This window comes from Hylobates moloch, unplaced genomic scaffold (assembly GCF_009828535.3).
Source record: "Hylobates moloch isolate HMO894 unplaced genomic scaffold, HMol_V3 SCAFFOLD_3, whole genome shotgun sequence".
NCBI lineage: Eukaryota > Metazoa > Chordata > Mammalia > Primates > Hylobatidae > Hylobates > Hylobates moloch.
Window position 1 is genome coordinate 45845790 of NW_026652278.1, and position 22534 is coordinate 45868323.

At 36.9% G+C, this 22534-nt stretch overlaps 1 protein-coding gene across 2 annotated transcripts in view; it reads right to left on the reverse strand.

Moving 5' to 3' along the window:
* The window catches only part of PTEN (phosphatase and tensin homolog), a 105062-nt gene that overhangs the window by 65051 nt on the left and 17477 nt on the right, over window positions 1-22534 (reverse strand). For both annotated transcript variants that reach the window (XM_032137403.2, XM_058436239.1), the window contains exon 2: window positions 9618-9702. In XM_032137403.2, the coding sequence (XP_031993294.1) occupies window positions 9618-9702 (85 nt within the window). The remainder of the gene's footprint in view (window positions 1-9617; window positions 9703-22534) is intronic.

The following is a 22534-nucleotide window of genomic DNA, read 5'->3' on the forward strand; positions in this document are numbered from 1 at the left end:
AAGGGAAGCCGTGACACACTATACCGGGAAAATTGGGACACTGCCACCCAAATACTGCGCTTTTCCGACAGTCTTAGCAAATGGCACAACAGGAGATTATATCCCGCACTTGGCTCAGCGGGTCCTACGCCCACAGAGCCTTGCTCACTGCTAGCGCAGCAGTTCCAAATTGAACTGCAAGGCAGCAGCCTGGCTGGGGGAGGGGCATCCACCATTGCTGAGGCTTGAGTAGGTAAACAAAGTGGTTGGGAAGCTAGAACTGGGTGGAGCCCACCGCAGCTCAGGGAGGCCTGCCTGCCTCTGTAGACTCCACCTCTGGGGGCAGGGCATAGCTGAATAAAAGGCAGCAGAAACTTCCTCAGACTTAAACATCCCTGTCTGACAGCTCTGAAGAGAGCAGTAGTTCTATCAGAACAGTGTTTGAGCTCTGAGAATGGACAGACTGCCTCCTCAAGTGGGTCCCTGACCCCCTTATAGCCTAACTGGGAGACACCTCCCAGTAGGGGCCGACTGACACCTCATACAGCCGGGTGCCCCCCGAGACGAAGCTTCCAGAGGAAGGATCAGGCAGCAATATTTGCTGTTCTTCAATATTTGCTGTTCTTCAATATTTGCTGTTCTGCAGCCTCCTCTGGCGAAACCCACACAAACAGGATCTGGAGTGGACCTCCAAAAAACTCCAACAGAACTACAGCTGAGGGACCTGACTGTTAGAAGGAAAACTAACAAACAGAAAGGAGCAGCATCAACATTAACAAAAAGGACATCCGCACCAAAACCCCATCTGTAGGTCACCATAATCAAAGACCAAGGGTAGATAAAACCACAAAGATGGGGAGAAAACAGAGCAGAAAAGCTGAAAATTCTAAAAACCAGAGCGCCTCTTCTCTTCCAAAGGATCACAGCTCCTCACCAGCAATGGAACAAAGCTGGATGGAGAATGACTTTGACGAGTTGACGGAAGTAGGCTTCAGAAGGTCAGTAATAACAAACTTCTCTGAGCTAAAGGAGGATGTTCAAACCCATCGCAAGGAAGCTAAAAACCGTGAAAAAAGATTAGACAAATGGCTAACTAGAATAAACAGTGTACAGAAGACCATAAATGACCTGATGGAGCTGAAAATCATGGCTCCAGAACTACACGACGCATGCACAAGCTTCAGCAGCTGATTCGATCAAGTGGAAGAAAGGGTATCAGTGATTGAAGACCAAATGAATGAAATGAAGCAAGAAGAGAAGTTTAAAGAAAAATCAGTAAAAAGAAACAAACGAAGCCTCCAAGAAATATGGGACTATGTGAAAAGACCAAATCTACGTTTGATTGGTGTACTTGACAGTGACGGGGAGAATGGAACCAAGCTGGAAAACACTCTTCAGGATATTATCCAGGAGAACTTCCCCAACATAGCAAGGCAGGCCAACACTGAATTTCAGGGAATACAGAGACCACCACAAAGATACTCCTAGAGAAGAGCAACCCCAAGACACATAATTGTTAGATTCATCAAGGTGGAAATGAAGGAAAAAATGTTAAGGGCAGCCAGAGAGAAAGGTCGGGTTACCCACAAAGGGAAGCCCATCAGACTAACAGCAGATCTCTCGGCTGAAACTCTACAAACCAGAAGAGAGTGGGGGCCAATATTCAACATTCTTAAAGAAAAGAATTTTCAACTCAGAATTTCATACCCAGCCAAACTAAGCTTCCTAAGTGAAGGAGAAATAAAATCCTCTACAGACAAGCAAATGCCAAGAGATTTTGTCACAACCAGGCCTGCCTTACAACAGCTCCTGAAGGAAGCACTAAACATGGAAAGGAACAACTGGTACCAGCCACTGCAAAAACATGCCAAATTGTAAAGACCATCGATGCTAAGAAGAAACTGAATCAACTAATGGGCAAAATAACCAGCTAACATCACAATGACAGGATCAAATTCACACATAACAATATTAACCTTAAATGTAAATGGGGTAAATGCTCCAATTAAAAGACACAGACTGGCAAATTGGATAAAGAGTCAAGACCCATCAGTGTGCTGTATTCAGGAGATGCATCTCACATGCAGAGACACACATAGGCTCAAAATAAAGGGATGGAGGAAGATCTACCAAGCAAATGGAAAGCAAGAAAAAGCAGGGGTTGCAATCCTAGTCACTGCTAAAACAAACTTTAAACCAACAAAGATCAAAAGAGACAAAGAAGGGCATTACATAATGGTAAAGGGATCAATTCAACAAGAAGAGCTAACTATCCTAAATATATATGCACCCAACACAGGAGCACCCAGATTCATAAAGCAAGTCCTCAGAGACCTACAAAGAGACTTAGACTCCCACACAGTTAATATCAAGAGATTTTAACACCCCACTGTCCATATGAGACAGATCAACGAGACAGAAGGTTAACAAGGATATCCAGGACTTGAACTCAGCTCTGCACCAAGCAGACGTAATAGACATCTACAGAACTCTCCATCCCAAATCAACAATATACATTCTTCTCAGCACTGCATCACACTTATTCCAAAATTGACCACATAGTTGGAAGTAAAGCACTCCTATGCAAATGTAAAAGAACAGAAATCACAACAAACTGTCTCTCAGACCACAGTGCAATCAAATTAGAACTCAGGATTAAGAAACTCACTCAAAACTGCACAACTACATGGAAACTGATCAACCTGCTCCTGAATGACTACTGGGTAAATACCAAAATGAAGGCAGAAATAAAGATGTTCTTTGAAACCAATGAGAACAAAGACACAACGTACCAGAATCTCTGGGACACATTTAAAGCAGTGTGTACAGGGAAATTTATAGCACTAAATGCCCACAAGAGAAAGCAGGAAAGATCTAAAATCAACACCCTAATATCACAACTAAAAGAACTAGAGATGCAAGAGCAAACAAATTCAAAAGCTAGCAGAAGGCAAGAACTAACTAAGATCAGAGCAGAATTAAAGGAGATAGGACACAAAAAACCCTTCAAAAAAAAAAAAAAATCGATAAATCCAGGAGCTGTTTTTTTAAAAAAAACAAAATTGATAGACTGCTAGCAAGACTAATAAAGAAGAAAAGAGAGAAGAATCAAATAGACACAATAAAAAATGATAAAGGGGATATCATCACCGATCCCACAGAAATACAAACTACCATCAGAGAATACTATAAACACCTCTATGCAAATAAACTAGAAAATCTAGAAGAAATGGATAAATTCCTGGACATATACACCCTTCCAAGACTAAATGAGGAAGAAGTTGAATCCCTGAATAGACCAGTAACAGGCTCTGAAATTGAGGCAATAATTAATAGCCTACCAACCAAAAAAAGTCCAGGACCAGACAGATTCACAGCTGAATTCTACCAGAGGTAAAAAGACGAGCTGATACCATTCCTTCTGAAACTATTCCAATTCACAGAAAAAGAGGGAATACTCCCTAACTCATTTTAGGAGGCCAGCATCATCCCGATACCAAAGCCTGGCAGAGACACAACAGAAAAAGAGAATTTTAGACCAATACCCCTGATGAACATTGATGCAAAAATCCTCAATAAAATATTGACAAACCGAATCCAGCAGCACATCAAAAAGCTTATCCACCAAGATCAAGTTGGCTTCATCCCTGGGATGCAAGGCTGGTTCAACATACACAAATCAATAAACATAATCCATTGCATAAACAGAACCAAAGACAAAAACCACATGATTATCTCAATAGATGCAGAAAAGGCCTTTGACAAAATTCAACAGCCCTTCATGCTAAAAACTCTCAATAAATTAGATATTGATGGAACATATCTCAAAATAATAAGAGCTATTTATGACAAACCCACAGCCAGTATCATACTGAATGGGCAAAAACTGGAAACATTCCCTTTGAAAACTGGCACAAGACAGGGATGCCCTCTCTCACCACTCCTATTCAACACAGTGTTGGAAGTTCTGGCCAGGGCAACCAGGCAAGAGAAAGAAATAAAGGGTATTCAATTAGGAAAAGAGGAAGTCAAATTGTCCCTGTTTGCAGATGACATGATTGTATATTTAGAAAACCCCATTGTCTCAGCCCAAAATCTCCTTAAGCTGATAAGCAACTTCAGCGAAGTCGCAGGATACAAAATCAATGTGCAAAAATCACAAGCATTCTTATACACCAATAACAGACAAACAGCCAAATCATGAGTGAACTCCCACTCACAACTGCTACAAAGAGAATAAAATACCTAGGAATCCAACTTACAAGGGATGTGAAGGACCTCTTCAAGAACTACAAACTACTGCTCAACGAAATAAAAGAGGACACAAACAAATGGAAGAACATTTCATGCTCATGGATAGGAAGAATCAATATCGTGAAAATGGCCATACTGCCCAAGGTCATTTATAGACACAATACCATCCCCATCAAGCTACCAATAAATTTCTTCACAGAATTGGAAAAAACTACTTTAAAGTTCATATGGAACCAAAAAAGAGCCCGCACTGCCAAGACAATCCTAAGCAAAAAGAAAAAAGCTGGAGGCATTAGACTACCTGACTTCAACCTATACTACAAGGCTACAGTAACCAAAACAGCATGGTACTGGTACCAAAACAGAGATATAGACCAATGGAACAGAACAGAGCCCTCAGAAATAACACATCTACAACCATCTGATCTTTGACAAACCTAACAAAAACAAGCAATGGGGAAAGGGTTCCCTATTTAATAAATGCTGCTGGGAAAACTGGCTAGCCATATGTAGAAAGCTGAAATTGGATCATTTCCTTATGCCTTATACAAAAATTAATTCAAGATGGATTAAAGACTTAAATGTTAGACCTAAAACCATAAAAACCCTAGAAGAAAACCTAGGCAATACCATTCAGGACATAGGCATGGGCAAGGACTTCATGACTAAAACACCAAAAGCAATGGCAACAAAAGCCAAAATAGACAAATGGGATCTAATTAAACTAAAGAGCTTCTGCACAGCAAAAGAAACTACCGTCAGAGTGGAAAGGCAACCTATAGAATGGAAGAAAATGTTTGCAATCTACCCATCTGACAAAGGGCTAATATCCAGAATCTACAAAGAACTTAAACAAATTTACAGGAAAAAATCAAACAACCCCATCAAAAAGTGGACAAAGGATATGAACAGACACTTTTCAAAAGAAGACATTTATGTAAACAACAGACACATGAAAAAATGCTCATCATTACTGGCCATCAGAGAAATGCAAATCAAAACCACAATGAGATACCATCTCACACCAGTTAGAATGGCGATCATTAAAAAGTCAGGAAACAACAGGTGCTGGAGAGGATGTGGAGAAATAGGAACACTTTTACACTGTTGGTGGGACTGTAAACTAGTTCAACCATTGTGGAAGACAGTGTGGTGATTCCTCAAGGATCTAGAACTAGAAATACCATTTGATCCAGCAATCCCACTACTGGGTATATACCCAAAGGATTATAAATCATGCTACTATAAAGACACATGCATACATATGTTTATTGCAGCACTATTCACAATAGCAAAGACTTGGAGCCAACCCAAATGTCCATCAATGATAGACTGGATTAAGAAAATGTGGCACATATACACCCTGGAGCACTATGCAGCCATAAAAAAGGATGAGCTTCATGTCCTTTGTAGGGATATAGTTGAAGCTGGAAACCATCATTCTGAGCAAACTATCACAAGGACAGAGAACCAAACACCGCACATTCTCACTCACAGGTGGCAACTGAACAATGAGAACACTTGGACACAGGGCGGGGAACATCACACACCAGGGCCTGTCCTGGGGTAGGGGGTTAGGAGAGGGATAACATTAGGAGAAATACCTAATGTAAATGACGAGTTAATGGGTGCAGCAAACCAACACGGCACATGTATACATATGTAACGAATCTGTAAGTTGTGCACATGTACCCTATTACTTACAGTACAATAAAAAAAGATTAACATACATATTACAGAATAATCAATTATCTGAATGAAACGCTGTTTCATATTACCAGCATGTCAGGACAAGGGCTTAGCAGCAAGAAAGGAGGAAAACGGCAGTAGTAAGAAGAAAAGAAGAAAAAACAATTTGGGAATAGTTAGCTTCTATGAGATGTGGCTTTCTTACTGTCAATTCCAAATGCTGTACACATAAGCAAAACAACTGCAATCAAGATAGTAAAGAACAGCAACAACAACAATAAAAAAGAGTAAAAAAATTACAGCTTGGTTCACTTTTCCCTCACTTTCTTTTGGCTTATTTTTTACATTAATTCCCAATCGTAGGAGGTAACCTCAAAAGGAGAAGTTAAATATTTGTCTCAAAAGGACTCTGAGTACCTCAAGCATAAAATTTCACATTTCCATAACAAATCATATCCCTCAAAGTTAAATAATACTGATCAATTTAGCCAGGCGTGGCCGCTCACACCTGTAATTCCGGAGGCCCAGACAAGTGGATCACCCGAGGTCAGGAGTTCGAGACCAGACTGGCCAACGTGGTAAAACTCCATCTCTACTAAAAATACAAAAATTAGCTGGGTGTGGGGACGGGCACCTACAATCCCAGCTGCTCCGCAGGCTGAGGCAGAAGAATCGCTTGAACCCAGGAGGCACAGGTTGCAGTGAGCTGAGATGGCACCACTGCACTCCAGCCTGGGCGACAAGAGTGAGACTCCGTCTCAAAAAAAAGAAAAAAAAATATTGAGCAATGTAAGCCTGAAGGCATTTGCAATCTGAGTTTATTTTAGTCAAAGCAATGATGTAGTACAACAATAACAAAGTCTAATCTCTGCAGAGTATTTTCCATTTGGGGAAAAATCACAGGAAAAATACGCAGTATAAGAGAAAAGGAAAATTTTAAATATTCTTTGGGTATTCTAATAGAGAGGGCAAACAAAAATCCAACTGAAAATACTTTCATTAACAGAAAAATTAAGTATACAAAAGTTTTAAAAACATTTTTCACTGTGACATTATCATCTTTGAACCAAAAAAGGAATCACTACTGATTACTAATATCCTCAATATAACGTGAACCAATCAAGGAAATTAATCACTTAGGTACTAGGCACAGCCATTCTCTTGGAGACTTTAATCCTAACAGGCAAATTACTTAGGAATTATTAATTTCCATTTTAGTTGATAGAAAAAAACAATACCTTTATTTCTGGTCACTGTTCATCCTTTCTCTCATAAAAGAAGAGGAGGGGCCTGGGCAATAGAGGCTATCAAAGCTTTATTGGCCAATTATCCCCCAATCAAAAAAGAATGAGACAAAAGGAAACAAGGACAGCATAGCTATTATATTCAGCAGATAATTCTTCATGTTGACATGCTATTAATAGTATCATAAGAGGTGACAAGATCCATTGGCTAAAAGAACCACCGGCTAAATATTAATCCGGATACATAAAACATTTTTTTAGAAATAGCATATTTGAAGAAATCATATGGCTAGACAAAACAAACTAGATAGATCGTGAAGCTAGACAGACTAAACCTCAGCCTTGATTACTAATTACAAACTGAATGTGTGAATCTTTTCATTCAGAGGCATAAAGGTAAGAGTTATGAATCAAATGGAAGGACCAAAATGCTTCCCAGTGAAGTATTTTCTTGGTGAAGTTATTGCAATCTAAGGTCTGATAATCAGCTGTACAGGAACTTTATCAGTAACTTAAAAGATGATCAATCAGCCTCAGTGACTAACACTGAGAAGAGACCAACGTATAAAGTAGCATACCAGATTAATTTACCACAAAGATATTCTCACCATAATCAGAAAACCTGCCCTGTATTCAGAGTATTCACTCTTTTTTGGTATGAGTACTAATCTGGCTAGGTTGAATTAGTGCTTATTTGAATACAGAATTAAAGTAATGTGAAGCAGGTCATCTTGTGGGATATATCATGCAGGCCATAAAGAGGCCTGATAAACACTTCTGTACCATAGGAGAGGATACACGTCTGGTGACTGTACTGCTCATTTCCCAGATTCACCATCTTCCTTAACTCAAAATGTATCTTTTTCTTTTTTCTATGGCTCATTGCTTTTTCTTTAGAAGTGTTATCACAAGCTCTATCAACCTGCTGTTCCCATCAGCTTGCAATGTTAAGCATCCTTCTACTGTGCCCTGCCTAACTATGAGAAGATAAATTCATTTCTCTATTTTCAGCTTCTTAAACAGTCCTTCTGGCATCCCTATGTACCAGCTATAATTTTAATATAAACTATAAAAACTAGGGGGATTTTTTGTAGTTTTTGTAGGTACAAAAATTTGATTTTGAATATAAATATTACAAAATTCTAAATGAATACAACTCAATACTACAAAAAATTGTAAATCTACTGTGGTTCAAAGCAAGTTGCTAAAACTTATGGCTAACTCATAAAAGAATGTAGGGTGTCTTATATACTTACACAACTATTATAAAAGCATCTGCATAATGCTTTATAAGTTACAAAGTACTTTCCCATCCATTTTAACATCTAATTGTCATAACCACCAAGTATTTAAATTGAAAGTCTCCAGGAAAGATACTAATGAAAGAGTGTAAAGGAAATAATCCAGAACTTTAACATTTTTTTTAAGAGATGAGTTCTCGCTGTGTTACCCAGACTGGCCTCTACCCTGTACCTGGGGGTTCAAGCCAAGTGATCCTCCCACCTCAGCCTCCCAAGTAGCTGGGACTACAGGAGCACACCACAATGCTTGGCCTGAAATTTTAACTTTTAAAGCCATTAAGGTTCTTACTGACAATTTACAGTTGATTTATTAATACACATATATTTTTGCTCTGAAATTAGAAAATAAGACTATTTGCACATCAGACGTGAATTCCTTTCATCAAATATGCCACGAATTCTTAAGGTTCCTACTGACAATTTACAGTTAATTTATTCATACATATGTATTTTTGCTCTGAAATTAGAAAATATGTTAAGACTATTTGCACATCAGACATGAATTCCTCCTTTCATAAAATATGCCATGAATTCTTAAGACACATATTTTAAAAACAATGTTTACATAGGCCTTGAGAAATAAATTGTTCTAAACTAAATGATAATCGCAGTTAGAAAATTATGCAAAATTATAAAACTGATTAGCCTTGGTACACCCAGCGATTCCTTTCTATATCTCTTGTACCAACCAAATACTTCTTCAGGTACTTGGTATACATATGCACAGTGGTACCTTAAAATTTGGTCTACATAAAAATATACAGTATTAGTCATCTACATCTTAGTGTGAATAAATTTAACTGAATAAATCCACTCTAGGATTTTAAGCCTAATCCCCAATTATGAAATAAGACAAAAATCACACTGTAATGGAATCCAGGCATTAAAACTGGTGACAGGCATTTTATGGAGTCCAGGAAATGGTATCACGTAAGTACCTGATTATGTATAAGGTCAGTTCTTATCAAATGAACTGTATCCCCCTGAAGTCCATTAGGTACGGTAAGCCAAAAAATGATTATAGAGCACTACAATAATAAAGTTTACATCACAAAGTATCTTTTTCTGTGGTTTAGAAATCTTTTCTAAATGAAAATACAACATGAATATAAACATCAATATTTGAAATAGAAAATCAAAGCATTCTTACCTTACTACATCATCAATATTGTTCCTGTATACGCCTTCAAGTCTTTCTGCAGGAAATCCCATAGCAATAATGTTTGGATAAATATCTGAGTACTTTAGTTAAGGAAAGAAATATCTGAAATATGCAGCAATCAAACTAAAAGCATACATTTTAAAACATTAGCTAGTTATGAAAAGAAAGCTTTCTCCACTATAGCTGGAGTAATAAAAGGCGGTCAATGTATTTATGTATAACCATTTATGTATAATATTGGTAAAGATAAAAGGTAACTTCCATATTGACAGTATTCAGGGATATGAGAAAAACAGAAACCTCGTGCTTTATAAATCACAGAACTAAAGTATGTTAATGTCAAAAACCAAAATTCAAAACAAAACCCCAAAATTGGCACCTGCCTGAAAAGACAAGAGTTCAACTTCTAATTTTTCATGGCTAAAAAAGGCAACACGTTGTAGAAAAAAGAAGACACAGTGAAAATCTGGAAGTCAGATTTAGGAGCTGGCTATGTCTCTAACTAGTTGTGTAATTTGGACAAGTCACTTAACCTTTCTAGACCGCAATTTCCTATTGTACATGATAATTAGACTCAAAGAGATTACTACTAAGGTTTCTTCCAGCCCTTGCTATCTGTGACTTGATAACACTGAACTGAGGTAGAAACTTCATTTATTATTCTTACTTTCAATCAAACTACAGTTGGCCAATGAACAAAACCGGTTTGAGCTGTGTGGGACCACTTGCATGTGGACGTTCTTCTACCTCTGCCACACATGAGACAGCAAGTCTGACCTTTCCTCTCTCTCCTACTCCTCAGCCTACTCAAAGTGAAGGCAATGAGGATGAAGACCTTTATGAGGATCCACTTCCACTTAATGAATAGTAAGTATATTTTCTCTTCTTTATGATTTTAATATTTTTTCTGCAGCTTACTTTATTATACAAATATGCTATCTAACACATATAAAATATGTATTAATGAACCTTGTTATCGGTAAGACTTCTAGTCAACTATAGGCTAAATATTAATAGTTAAGTTTTGGGGGAGTCAAAGGTTACATGTGAATTTTCAACTGCACAGGGGTAGGCGCCCCTACCCTCTGCGTTGTTCAAGGGTCAACTGTCATGGATATTTAGCATGCCCATTATAGTCAATTATGTTACAGACTATAGCTAGCATAAAAACAAACCTCTACACTCAAGAACCATCTATAAACTATAAAAATCATCAACACTCTACACTTTTGTGATTCTTACCCACTTATCATGCTAGCTCTCATTTTTTGAGGTACATCAACCTAATCTCATGATTTTCTGACAGACCTTTCACACCAGCCCAGTCAATCTGCCTAACGCCTCCTTTCAAGGCCAACTCCAATAATCTCTGCCCACTCACTTCTGGACTCATTTATCTTCCAAATAAAATTTAAAGTTGACCTAATCCAATGCCCTTTTCTAGGTCTTTTTCTTTCTGCAGCTTTCACATGATTGAGTTGATTTCAGTAGTATTTTCAATCCAAAAATAATTATCAAGTTACTGAAAGCTATTATTTTAATAGTATAGTTTAAGAAAAGGTTATATATATGCTAACTGGAGAGATCTACTGAATATTTTAAGGAAAAAAAAACACCCAATAGAGTATATTGGGCATATCTTTCGTATAGGGATGACAAAAAGAATGTTAACACATATATTTGCTTGAATGTCAACATCCTCAATACACATACACATGCATGAGTGATAAACAAGAAACTAATAAAAATGGTTGCTTCATAGAGAAAGGGAAGAAAAGGGGAAAAGCATAGCAAGAACAGGTAGCAGCAGGACTCCTATGTATAGCTTTATGTATTTTTGATCTCAGAATAATATAAAGAAAAAGACATAATCTCATAAATTGAACACTGCTAGAACCAAAACTGATTAAATGTCAAATTGGCACCCAGGAGAAAGAGAAAGGTTTTGTTACAAGGGCTATTTGGACACTGCACTTTTACTGCACTTATTTGTAGGAAGTATTCTAAGAACAAAAAAACACTAGGAAGAAACTTTAAACTTCTTTTGGTAGTTTTACTGATTCTAGTAATATCATTACTGATCTCCAAACTATTTTCTTTTTTTTTTTTTTAAATAGAGACCAGGTCTCATGACGTGGCACAGGCTGGTCTCAAACTCCTGGGCTCAAGCCATCCTCCCACCTTGACCTCCCAAAGTGCCAGGATTACATGCATGAGCCACTACATTCAGCCTCCTCAAACTATTTTATCTTTTTTTTTTCCCCCTGAAACAGGGTCTCACTTTGTCACCCAGGCTGGAGTGTGGTGGCATGATCATGGCTCACTAGAGCCTTGACCTCCTGGGCTCAGGTGATCCTCCCACCTCAGCCTCCTGAGTAGCTGGGAATACAGGCACATGCCACCATGCCCAGCTAATTTTTTGTAAAGACAAGGTTTCACCATGTTGCCCAGGTTGGTCTTGAACTCCTGAGCTCAAGCAATCCACCTGCCTCAATCTCCCAGAATGCTGGAATTACAGCGTAAGGCACCGCACCAGGACTATTTTCTTTATGTTGTAGAAATAAGCAAAGAAGTTATGCTAACGACTTTAAGGTTCATAATTGTAAGTGTAAGAAAACAGAGATAATATTGCAAAATCAAGAAATCATGTAAAAAACTAAAAATATCAGTAGGAATTCCTGTTTGTAAAAATCTGTTTTCTAGGTCTTTTCTCTGAAATGGCCTAAAAGCAACATCACTCTAGCAGTAATAAACATTCTTAGAACACAGATTTTCATCTCTAATATCATAATAAACTAAAAGGTACCAAACTCCTTGGAAAAAGACTTAATGCCAGGTCTGGAGTAGGGAAGGTACAGGTGAGCCTGGGATACCTTTTCATTCCAAGAGAAGGAAGGCTTATAGAGATTAATGGCCTATATCAAATGGACACAGGAGGTGGTATGAAGGTTCAAATGACTAGCTGTGATAATCTGAGCATCAAAGAAAACATTTAAATGGCAGTAACACCCTGAATTAAATAAAAGTCCTTCAGTCTAAAAGACACTCACAATAAAAAAGTTAAGGCCAGATATTGTGGGTCACGTCTGTAATCCTAGCACTTTGGGAGGCTGAGGTGGGTGGATTCCTTCAGCCCAAGAGTTTGAGACCAGGCTGGGCAATATGGCAAAACCCCATCTCTACAAAAAATACAAAAAATTGGCTGGCCATGGTGGTGTACACCTTTAGTCCCAGGCTGAGGTGGGAGAATCACCTGAGCCCAAGGAGATTGAGGCTTCGGTGTACCATGATTGCACCACAGCACGCCAGCCTGGGCAACAGAGTAAGACCCCATCTCAAAAAAAAAAAAAAAAAAAAGTTAAAACAACTAAAAATGCCCTTTTTATTTATCATCTTTTGAGGTGGTTAATGGAATAGTTCTTCACTTTGAAAAATGGTAAAGAGTGAGATTTAAGTATTTATTTTGTCTTTCCTATAGAGACTGTATTTAAAGACAACCAAATAGTCCCATTTCACAAGTTCTATCTTACCAAAAAACATCAATTAATAATGTAAAACAATAGAATTTAAAGTCTTATTTTGCAAACCCTAATGAAATTACTGATATACTCAAAGATCAACAAATGGTGTTAAACCAATAGTTGAGTGGTTGATGAGAAAATGAACTTTCTTACAGCACCAAAATACTACTACCCAAAATACTTTCTAATGTAAAGAGATGAATATAATTGAACAATGGGCAGAAAAGACTCATTGTCCAATTTCAGTGGCCATTTCCTCATCATGAATCAAGTAAAGATCATGTAACTTCTGACATGCAATATAAAGGACACAGCATCATCTATGATAGTTAAGGATCTTCAACTCAAATCCACCAAAGATTCAGATACAAATTTTAATTTGTAGGAAATACATAGGATAAAACAAGCTAAATGACACTACGAGACAGTAAACTGGACAAATTCAGAAAGTTTGTAGGACATGACCCATTCTCTCAACAAGCCAGTATCTTTAAGAAAAAAAAAGGTGGGGCAGTGGTGGGAGGTGGGGGAAGTGGGAGGATGGGTTGCTGCCCTGGATTTTTAAAGATATAAGGTTCCTAACAGCCAATTTCATAGATGTAATGCTGGCCTGGATATTGTTTTAGCCAAACCAGCCATAAAGGACATTTTTGAGCTAATTGGAAACATTTTAATGTGATCCGGGCATTATATAAGATGAAAAGTTACTGAAATGGAAAAGTAGATGTAAATGACTAAAAAAGGCAGGTTTCAAAACAGAATGTACAATGTAATACCATTTGGATAAAAAGAATACATATATATCCATATAGACATATATAGACAAAAGATCATAAAGTACTAAAAGTAACATGTAGGTGGTGGCATGTATATTTTTTCTCATATTTGCTTGTTTTGTATCTTCTATTTTTGCCACAATGTACCTGTACCGTTTCTGTAACAAATTTTTTAAATTAGATGTTTTATAATTATCTATTTACTAATTGCCATGACAAAATGCTGTCTTGCCCTATATGACTTAGAAAAAGCTCTATATGCATTTTTTAATGCCAAATTTCTACCCAAAAATTATACTAATAAAAGCATCTAAGATTTAAATTACTATGCCCCAAGAACATTTGTTGTCTCTTTAGGAACATATAAATTCACCCTCAGCCTCAAAGGGTTTTTATTATAAAGATTCTAAAAGAAAACTATTAGGATTATCATTTTAACATCACAAATATTTGCTGTCATCTACTATTCTCACATAAGAAAGCTGCCCCAACTCTTAGCCAATCACTGACATTTTTTTAAAAAACTAAGAAAAATAAATTTAAAAAATAAGAAGAAAGCAGCCTCACTTAAAAATGTAGCTGTTGTTCAATTATCAAAATGTATTGGAATATTATATCCATTCATTTAAAAAAAAAAAAAAGCAGAAGACAGCAGAGGCCTAAAGTGAAACAATCTTAACTGAATAATCTTAACTCCACCTTAGAAGACAAATGTAAGAAAATGGAAGACGTCAGAAAAAATGAAGCACCAGAAGCACTGGCAGGGAACCCAAAGTGGTTACAGCTACCAATACTCGGGAATTCCTACTCAAAATTATAAATATATTTTGGTCAAAAAATATAAATTCAAATAATCTGTTTTTTGAACAATGCAACTAAGAATATTTTATTAAAAGAAATAATTATTAGCAGTAACAATCTTACCTAACCTAAACCATTAATTTCAGTGAGAATAGTATTAAGATTTTTATCCTTACAGATATGCACAGAAGTACAAAGCCCCTCCCTTGAAATGTGGTCATTCTAACCAGGGCTAAACTTGAATTTATCCTTGCACTATAACTACTAATTAATAATTAGTATTTAATGCCAGCCTGGGAGAACTTCAGGCTGATGTCTATTTTCTGCTGCTATACAATACCACAGACGGGGTAATTTATAAAGAAAAGAAGTTTATTTCACTCACAGTTCTAGAAGCTGAGAAATCTAAGATCAAGGGGCTGCATGTGGTGAGAGTCTTCTGGATGCATCATAACATGGTAGAATGCATCACACGGCGAGAGGGCATGAGCACATGATAGAGAAAAAAGGGGACCAAACTCCAGAGATGACTAACCCACACCTGCAATAATGGCATTGATCTATTAATGAAGGCAAAGCCCTTATAACCTAACCACTTCTGAAAGGTTCCACCTCTTAATAATGCCACATGGCAATGAAGTTTCAACATGAGTTTTGAAGGAAGCATCCAAACTGTAACATTCTGCCCCTGGGTCTCAAAACTCATGTCCTTCTCACCTACAAAATACATTCGTTTCATCCCAATAGACTCTGGGAAACCCCACCTCCATGGCTTTGCTGGACTGAGCCCATGCAGCTTTCACAGGTTAGAGTCTCAACCCTAAAGTTCTCCCAGGCTGGCACTGCATACTGGTAGCTCTACAGTTCTGAAGGTTCGGTGGTAGGCCTGCTGCCATGGCTCCATTATGCAATGCCCAAGCAGGGACTCTCTGTAGTGACTTCAACCCACATTTCTACTCTGCAGAGGCTCCAAGCCTGTGACAAGTCTCTCCCAGACTATCCCCATCATCCTTTGAAATCCTGGTGGTGGTAGCCATGTCTCCCAGAGCTCTTTCATCCTGTTGAGCCTGCGGAATTAGCACCATATAGACACTGCCAAGGTTTACCATTTGAGTACTCACCAGTAGCCTAAGCCACACCTGGGCCCCTTTGAACCAGACCTAGGACAGCCAAGGCCCACTGGGTTGAAATATGGGGAGCTGAGGTAGCCCTGGGCAGCAAGCTTGTGAAGGACCACCTGAGCCACAAATCATTCTGCCCTCCCAGAGCTCTGGGCCTGTGATGGGGCAGGCAGCCTCAAAGATCTCCAAAATGCCTTTGGGGTCTTTTTCCACTGTCTTGATAAATAGCCCCTGGGTCTCTTCTAGGCATATTAATCTCTTTAGCAAATGGTTCCTGGACCACACCCTTGGTTTGCTCTCCTAAACATACCTTTTGCATTCTTTACTATGGCCAGGCTGCAAATTTTCAAAATATTTCCATTCTGCCTCTCTTTTAATTATAAATTCTGTCTTTAAGTCATTCCCTTCCCCCAGCTTAGTTTAAGTGGTTAAAAGTAGCCATCCAGTAGCCTAAATGCTCTGCTGCTTAGTTATTTCTTCTGCAGCATATCCTAGTTCATCACTCTTAAATTCTGCATTCCATAAAGTCTTAGGATATGAAAATAATTTCATCAAGTTCTTTGCAACTATTTAACAAGGATGGCCTTTATTCCAGTGTCCAGTATCTTGTTCTTCATTTCTGAGATCTCATCAGAATGACCTTTACCACTTAACAGTTCTACCAACTGATGACAACTTAAATAATCTCTAACAAGTTCCAGATTTTCCCTACAGCTCTCTTCTTCTGAATCCTCATCAGAATTGTCCTTAATGCTCTATTTGCAGCAATACAGGCTTTTTCTAGCCTGTTTATCCAAACTCTTCCATCCTTCTCTAGCCAGAACCCAAGCCATTTGCAAATTTTCAGGTATTTGTTATGGCAACAATCACACTCTTGGCACCAGTTTTCTTAGTAAATTTTATGTTGCTTTACTAGAATATCACAAAACAGGTAGTTTAGAATGAACAGAAATGTATTTGGCTCATGGTTCTGGAGATTGGGAAGTCCAAGAGCACGGCATCAGCATCTGGCAAGGATCTTTGTGTTGAGTTACCACATGGCAGAAGGTAAGGAGGTATGTGAGACAGAGGAGGCCAAACTCCCAAGATAACTCATCCACTACCATGCAAACAGCATTAATCCATTCATAAGGATAGAGACACCATTACCTTATCACCTCTTAAAGGTTCCACCTCTTAATACCATCACAATGGCAATTAAATTTCAACATGAGTTTTGTAAGAGACATTCAAAGCATAGCAGCAAAGGTTGCAAAGGATTTAACTCATTTCAGACAAGTCTATAACTATACATAAATGGGTGTTACATTATCATTAAAGTAAACTCAGCTGGCCCCCTCCTTCATTCACATACTCATTCAAACATATAGTGAACGTTTTGTACAAGGGGCACTGAGAATATAAGGCTAAGTAAGCAAAGACTACTGTCCTCAAGGCTTTCCTATTCTATTAGGGAAGACAGACACACAGACCTATAATTGTGCCAAAGGCCCTATTAGATAAAAAATAAGATAGCTTAAGAGTTAAAGAGGGAAGGATTAATTCTGTGGGGACACAGATAAAGCTTCACCAAGTAGGTAATATATTAGATAATCCTTAAGAGTTAAGTCAGAAACCAGTAAACAGAGGAAGAAACAAGAGCAGTTAGAACATTCCAAGCAAAGGCTAAAGTAGACATATGGAAATACGTAAAATATTCAGCAAAAAGCAAACAGTCCCATGAAGCTTACACACAAAGCAACATGGAGAAAGCAGGACTGACAAGGTAAGGTCCAGCTTTAAGGATGCCATGGCAGCAAATTCAATTTAATCAGACAGATAAGGAGTCAAAGACCAGGATCAACATGGAAGACTTTGCAGAGCAGCAAGTCTTGTTCATGACCTATTTATTCCTTTAAATACAGTCTAAGAATTCAATCTGTTTAAGGTTTCATTTTCTTCAGATTCTCACCCTCCTTACTCATAAAGTTTGAGATTTTACCCAAGACATTGGCATCCATCATAAGTTAGAAAGATGTAGACAACTAGCACCTGTTAAGTATCATGTACCAGACAGTATGCCAAATATATTCTCATTTAATCCGAACAATCCTAAATAGTATTACATTTCATAGACAAAGAAATTGAGAGTCAAAAAGACTGGGTAATTTGCTCAAGTTAGTAACTTGTAAGTTATAATTTGAACCCAGATTATATATGAAGCTCCAAAGCCCAAGCTTTTTACACCATACTGCCCAATAAGAGATTAAGGTTTTTCTATTTCCAAATAAAAATATAAAACTTTCAAAGGAAACAACTTCAAATAAAAGTGATTTACTAACCTGTAATTACATTTACTAATAAAATGTTAAAATTGAAAAAATTCCAAGACGGTATGAAAATTTACTGACATTTCCAATAGTGATGCCAGCAACTACCTAAACAAGCACCGAATCTTGAGGCAAATATTTCTTATGCCACAAATTACACAAATAAACAAAATCTTTCTAATATACATTTATACTTCTCCATATATTATAAAATTTGACATTTTAGAAAAACTAAACAACATAAGAACTGAGGAATGTATGTATACATATAATGATTTCTGATAGAAAACAGCCTTAACCTACACTTATCTGATATTCTTCTGAATAAGTTGAGTGTTTAATATGAAATTTACATATAATGACATAAGTATTAAGCATAAAGATTTGTAACAACCAGGTAACCAGAGGAAGATGAGTATTTCTGACATCTAGAGATCTACTTGCAGGCAGTATGGCATAATGGTTAAGAACATACACTCTATGCCGGGCGCAGTGGCTCACGCCTGTAATCCCAGCACTTTGGGAGGCTGAGGCAGGCGGATCACGAGGTCAGGAGATCGAGACCATCCTGGCTAACACGGTGAAACCCCATCTCTACTAAAAAATACAAAAAATTAGCCGGGCGTTGTGGCGGGTGCCTGTAGTCCCAGCTACTCGGGAGGCTGAGGCAGGAGAATGGCGTGAACCCGGGAGGTGGAGCTTGCAGTGAGCCGAGATCATGTCACTGCACTCCAGCCTGGGCAACAGAGCCAGACTCCGTCTCAAAAAAAAAAAAAAAAAAAAAAAAAAACACACACTCTAGAACCAACTTGCTGGGACTTGAACCCCAGCTTCACTTATTGTACAACCTTAGGCAAAATACATACTCTTTCTGTGCCTGCTTCCTAAGTAGAATGGGGCTAATAAAGGTACCTATCGTATAAGGTTGCTATGAGGATTAAATGAGCTAATATATGAACGATGCTTAAAACATAGTGATAGCTGTCTCTCAACGGAACAAATGGTAATGCCTTATCCCATAAGACCCCACTGTAACTACTTTTCTTTCAATGACAGTGACTTGTGGAATAATCTAATCTTTCTAAAGAACAACAAAGCTTAACAAAAAGTTTTACTCTTTGAAATCCTTAATGTATCAATTTGCCTTTTAAGTATTTATTTTACTATAACTAAAGAACATATCTAAAATACAATCCCAAAAGAAAAAACAGTATCTCTGAATTTTAGATTTGGGAACACTAAATTTTCAGTGTGTGTGTTTGCTTATTTGTATCTTCTAATATTTCTATGATGATTACAAATTACTCATGTGATTTTAAAAATGCCACATGCTAGCATAGGTATGTATCCCTTATGATGAATGTCATCTTTTTATTTTATCAAATATGAATTTATAGTTAGCTATTATTCATGGGTTAATAAACTAACATTTATTTTTTAAATAGAGCTTATGACTGTTACTATTTTAAAAGTAAACATGGCCAATATAGGAAATGCGAGAGATAAATATAAAAGATACTAATACAAATCTAGTGTTCAATGGTAATATCTATTAAACTTCTTAGATTTCTATTTCTTTATAACTAATTTTTGATGGAAATAAAAATGTTGGTTACGTAATGATTACTGTATTATAAATACAATATATCCCATTACATTTTTCAAAAATTTATTATATTTTCCTGATACAAAACTTGGGAATACAATTTTAAATGACAATATAACATCATATTGATGGGTGTACCATGGTTAATGAACCATTTTACTACTATTGGACATTTAACAATTTTTAGGTATTATGACTAACACTGCAACAAACACCTCTATGTTTATGTCTTTTTAATGTTAGTGGTCATTTACTTAGGAATCAGGCTACCTGTGTTCAAATCCCAGTTCTAATACTTTGGCCATGGGCAAGTTACTTAGCCTCTCTAAACATCACTTTCCTCATCTTTAAATGGGAATAATTCTAGTATGAACTACATAGGGTTGTTGTGTTGAGGATTAAATGAGTCCAATGTATATAAAGCACATAATAAGCACTCAATATATACTAGCGATAAAATATCTCCTGAATTATTAAAAAGTTCTTTTTTCTCATAATATCAGTGATTACTGTATGTACAATAAGAAAGGTAAAAGAAATGCATACATGGTACTAGCTATCTTGCCTAAGTTGGATGGTCACCACAGCTCCAAGATATCTCAAATATATTAGACAGTTTCCCCCCACCTTTGTGTAAACATGCCAAATTTGTTTTAATTGAGGTATAATTCAAATAAAACAAAATACACAGATTTTAAGTGAATAGTTTGTTTTGACTGGTCAACTGCATATGCCGTGTTTGGACAGTCTTGATTTAGGTGTTACAAGAATCCTTTCTCACCAAAGAATAAATACCGTCCCAAAGAAAAAATGTAATTAATAGTAATTAAGTTCTAAAGTCTGTCCACAAAAAATCAATTTAATCCATAATATAACTAAACTATATTTGAAATAATGTGGCTATTTTACCAGCTAAGTAAATTTTTATTGTCTGTTCTAGGCATCCAATCATGACTTGAAACACTAGAAATATGTTCCAAGTTACATCTAAATAACAAAATACCTTTTCTTGAACAACTTCTGAGTTGACATCCAAATAATATATCTACCTTATCTCAAATCTGTACTTGCACCTAAATTAACAGAGTATATGCCAGAAATTTAACTACAATTTTCAGTAGGATATGGTAACTAAAAATAGCTCCCTAAACCTTATTTCATAAGACTGTGTTCCTGACATGTACACTAAATCTTATTTTAACTATGATGGTTTGCTAAAAGTAAAGCCATTGTAAAAAGTTTCTTTGTAGTGCTTAATATATAGGTATGCTTATCCTTAAACAACTTATAAAGTAAAATGCAGTTACTACTTTTCTGCCATAGAAAAATTTTTTCCACAGATCACAGATATTTTTTAAATTATAGCTAAGTAAAAGTTGCGGTAACAATATGAAGCTATAACATATACACGAAACATTAATGATAAAATAGAAAGTGATAATACAGCTTTAGAGGTAATGAACAAAGAGCATCAAAAGCAAAGTCTGAAGCTGCCTGGCTCATAAAATACTGAGCTAAACCTGTAGCCAGGGTGAAAGAATTAATGAAGTCAGACTAAGAAGAGAAGATAGCAGGAATGGAAGGCAAGTTAGCAGATACCAGGACTTTATCATTTAATTTTATTTCCTAGGAACTTCTGGAGCTTTTTCCCTGATTTCCATCAGTGCTTTCAAATAAAGCAGTTAGGGTTCTTGTGAGCAAAAAAGAAACTCAGCCACTGATTCATAAGTTACATCACATTTATATTTCTTGTCAAAATTTTAAGTTTAAACAAGTATTTTCCAATTATGTCACAGTTAAATCCATATTATCAACTTTTTTAATGAAATCATGCTTTAAATACAAATCTCATGAACTTCTATGACTTTCTCATTTAATCAAAGATTTTACATTTCTTAATAGGTTTTTTTTCCTATTAATATGCTATGTTGAATTGTTAATGATGGACTCTCATTTCTAAACTGAAGATTCATATTGAGCAGAAAGAGCAGTTCCTTGAATTTTCCAGTTGAAAAAGTGCCAACTGTTCATTATTTAAGAACAATCTGTCCTAAAGAGCTTCTGCACAGCAAAGAAACTACAAGTGAACAGGCAACCTACAGAATGGGAGAAAATTTTTACAATCTACCCATCTGGCAAAGGGCTAATATCCAGAATCTACAAAGAACTTAAACCAATTTACAAGAAAAAATCAAACAAACCCATCAAAAAGTGGGCAAAGCATATGAAGAGACCTCAGAAGAAGACATTTATGCAGCCAACAGACACATGAAAAAATGCTCATCATCACTGGCCATCAGAGAAATGCAAATCAAAACCACAATGAGATACCATCTCACACCAGTTAGAATGGCGATCATTAAAAAGTCAGGAAACAACAGATGCTGGAGAGGATGTGGAGAACAGCTTTTACACTGTTGGTGCGACTGTAAACTAGTTCAACCATTGTGGAAGACAGTGTGGCAATTCCTCAAGAATCTAGAACTAGAAATACCATTTGACCCAGCAATCCCATTACTGGGTATATACTCAAAGGATTATAAATCATGCTGCTATAAAGACACATGAACACGTATGTTTACTGCAGCATGATTCACAAATAGCAAAGACTTGGAATCAACCCAAATGTCCATCAATGATAGACTGGATTAAGAAAATGTGGCACATATATACCATGGAATACTATGCAGCCATAAAAAAGGATGAGCTTCATGTCCTTTGTAGGGACATGGATGAAGCTAGAAACCATCATTCTGAGCAAACTATCGCAA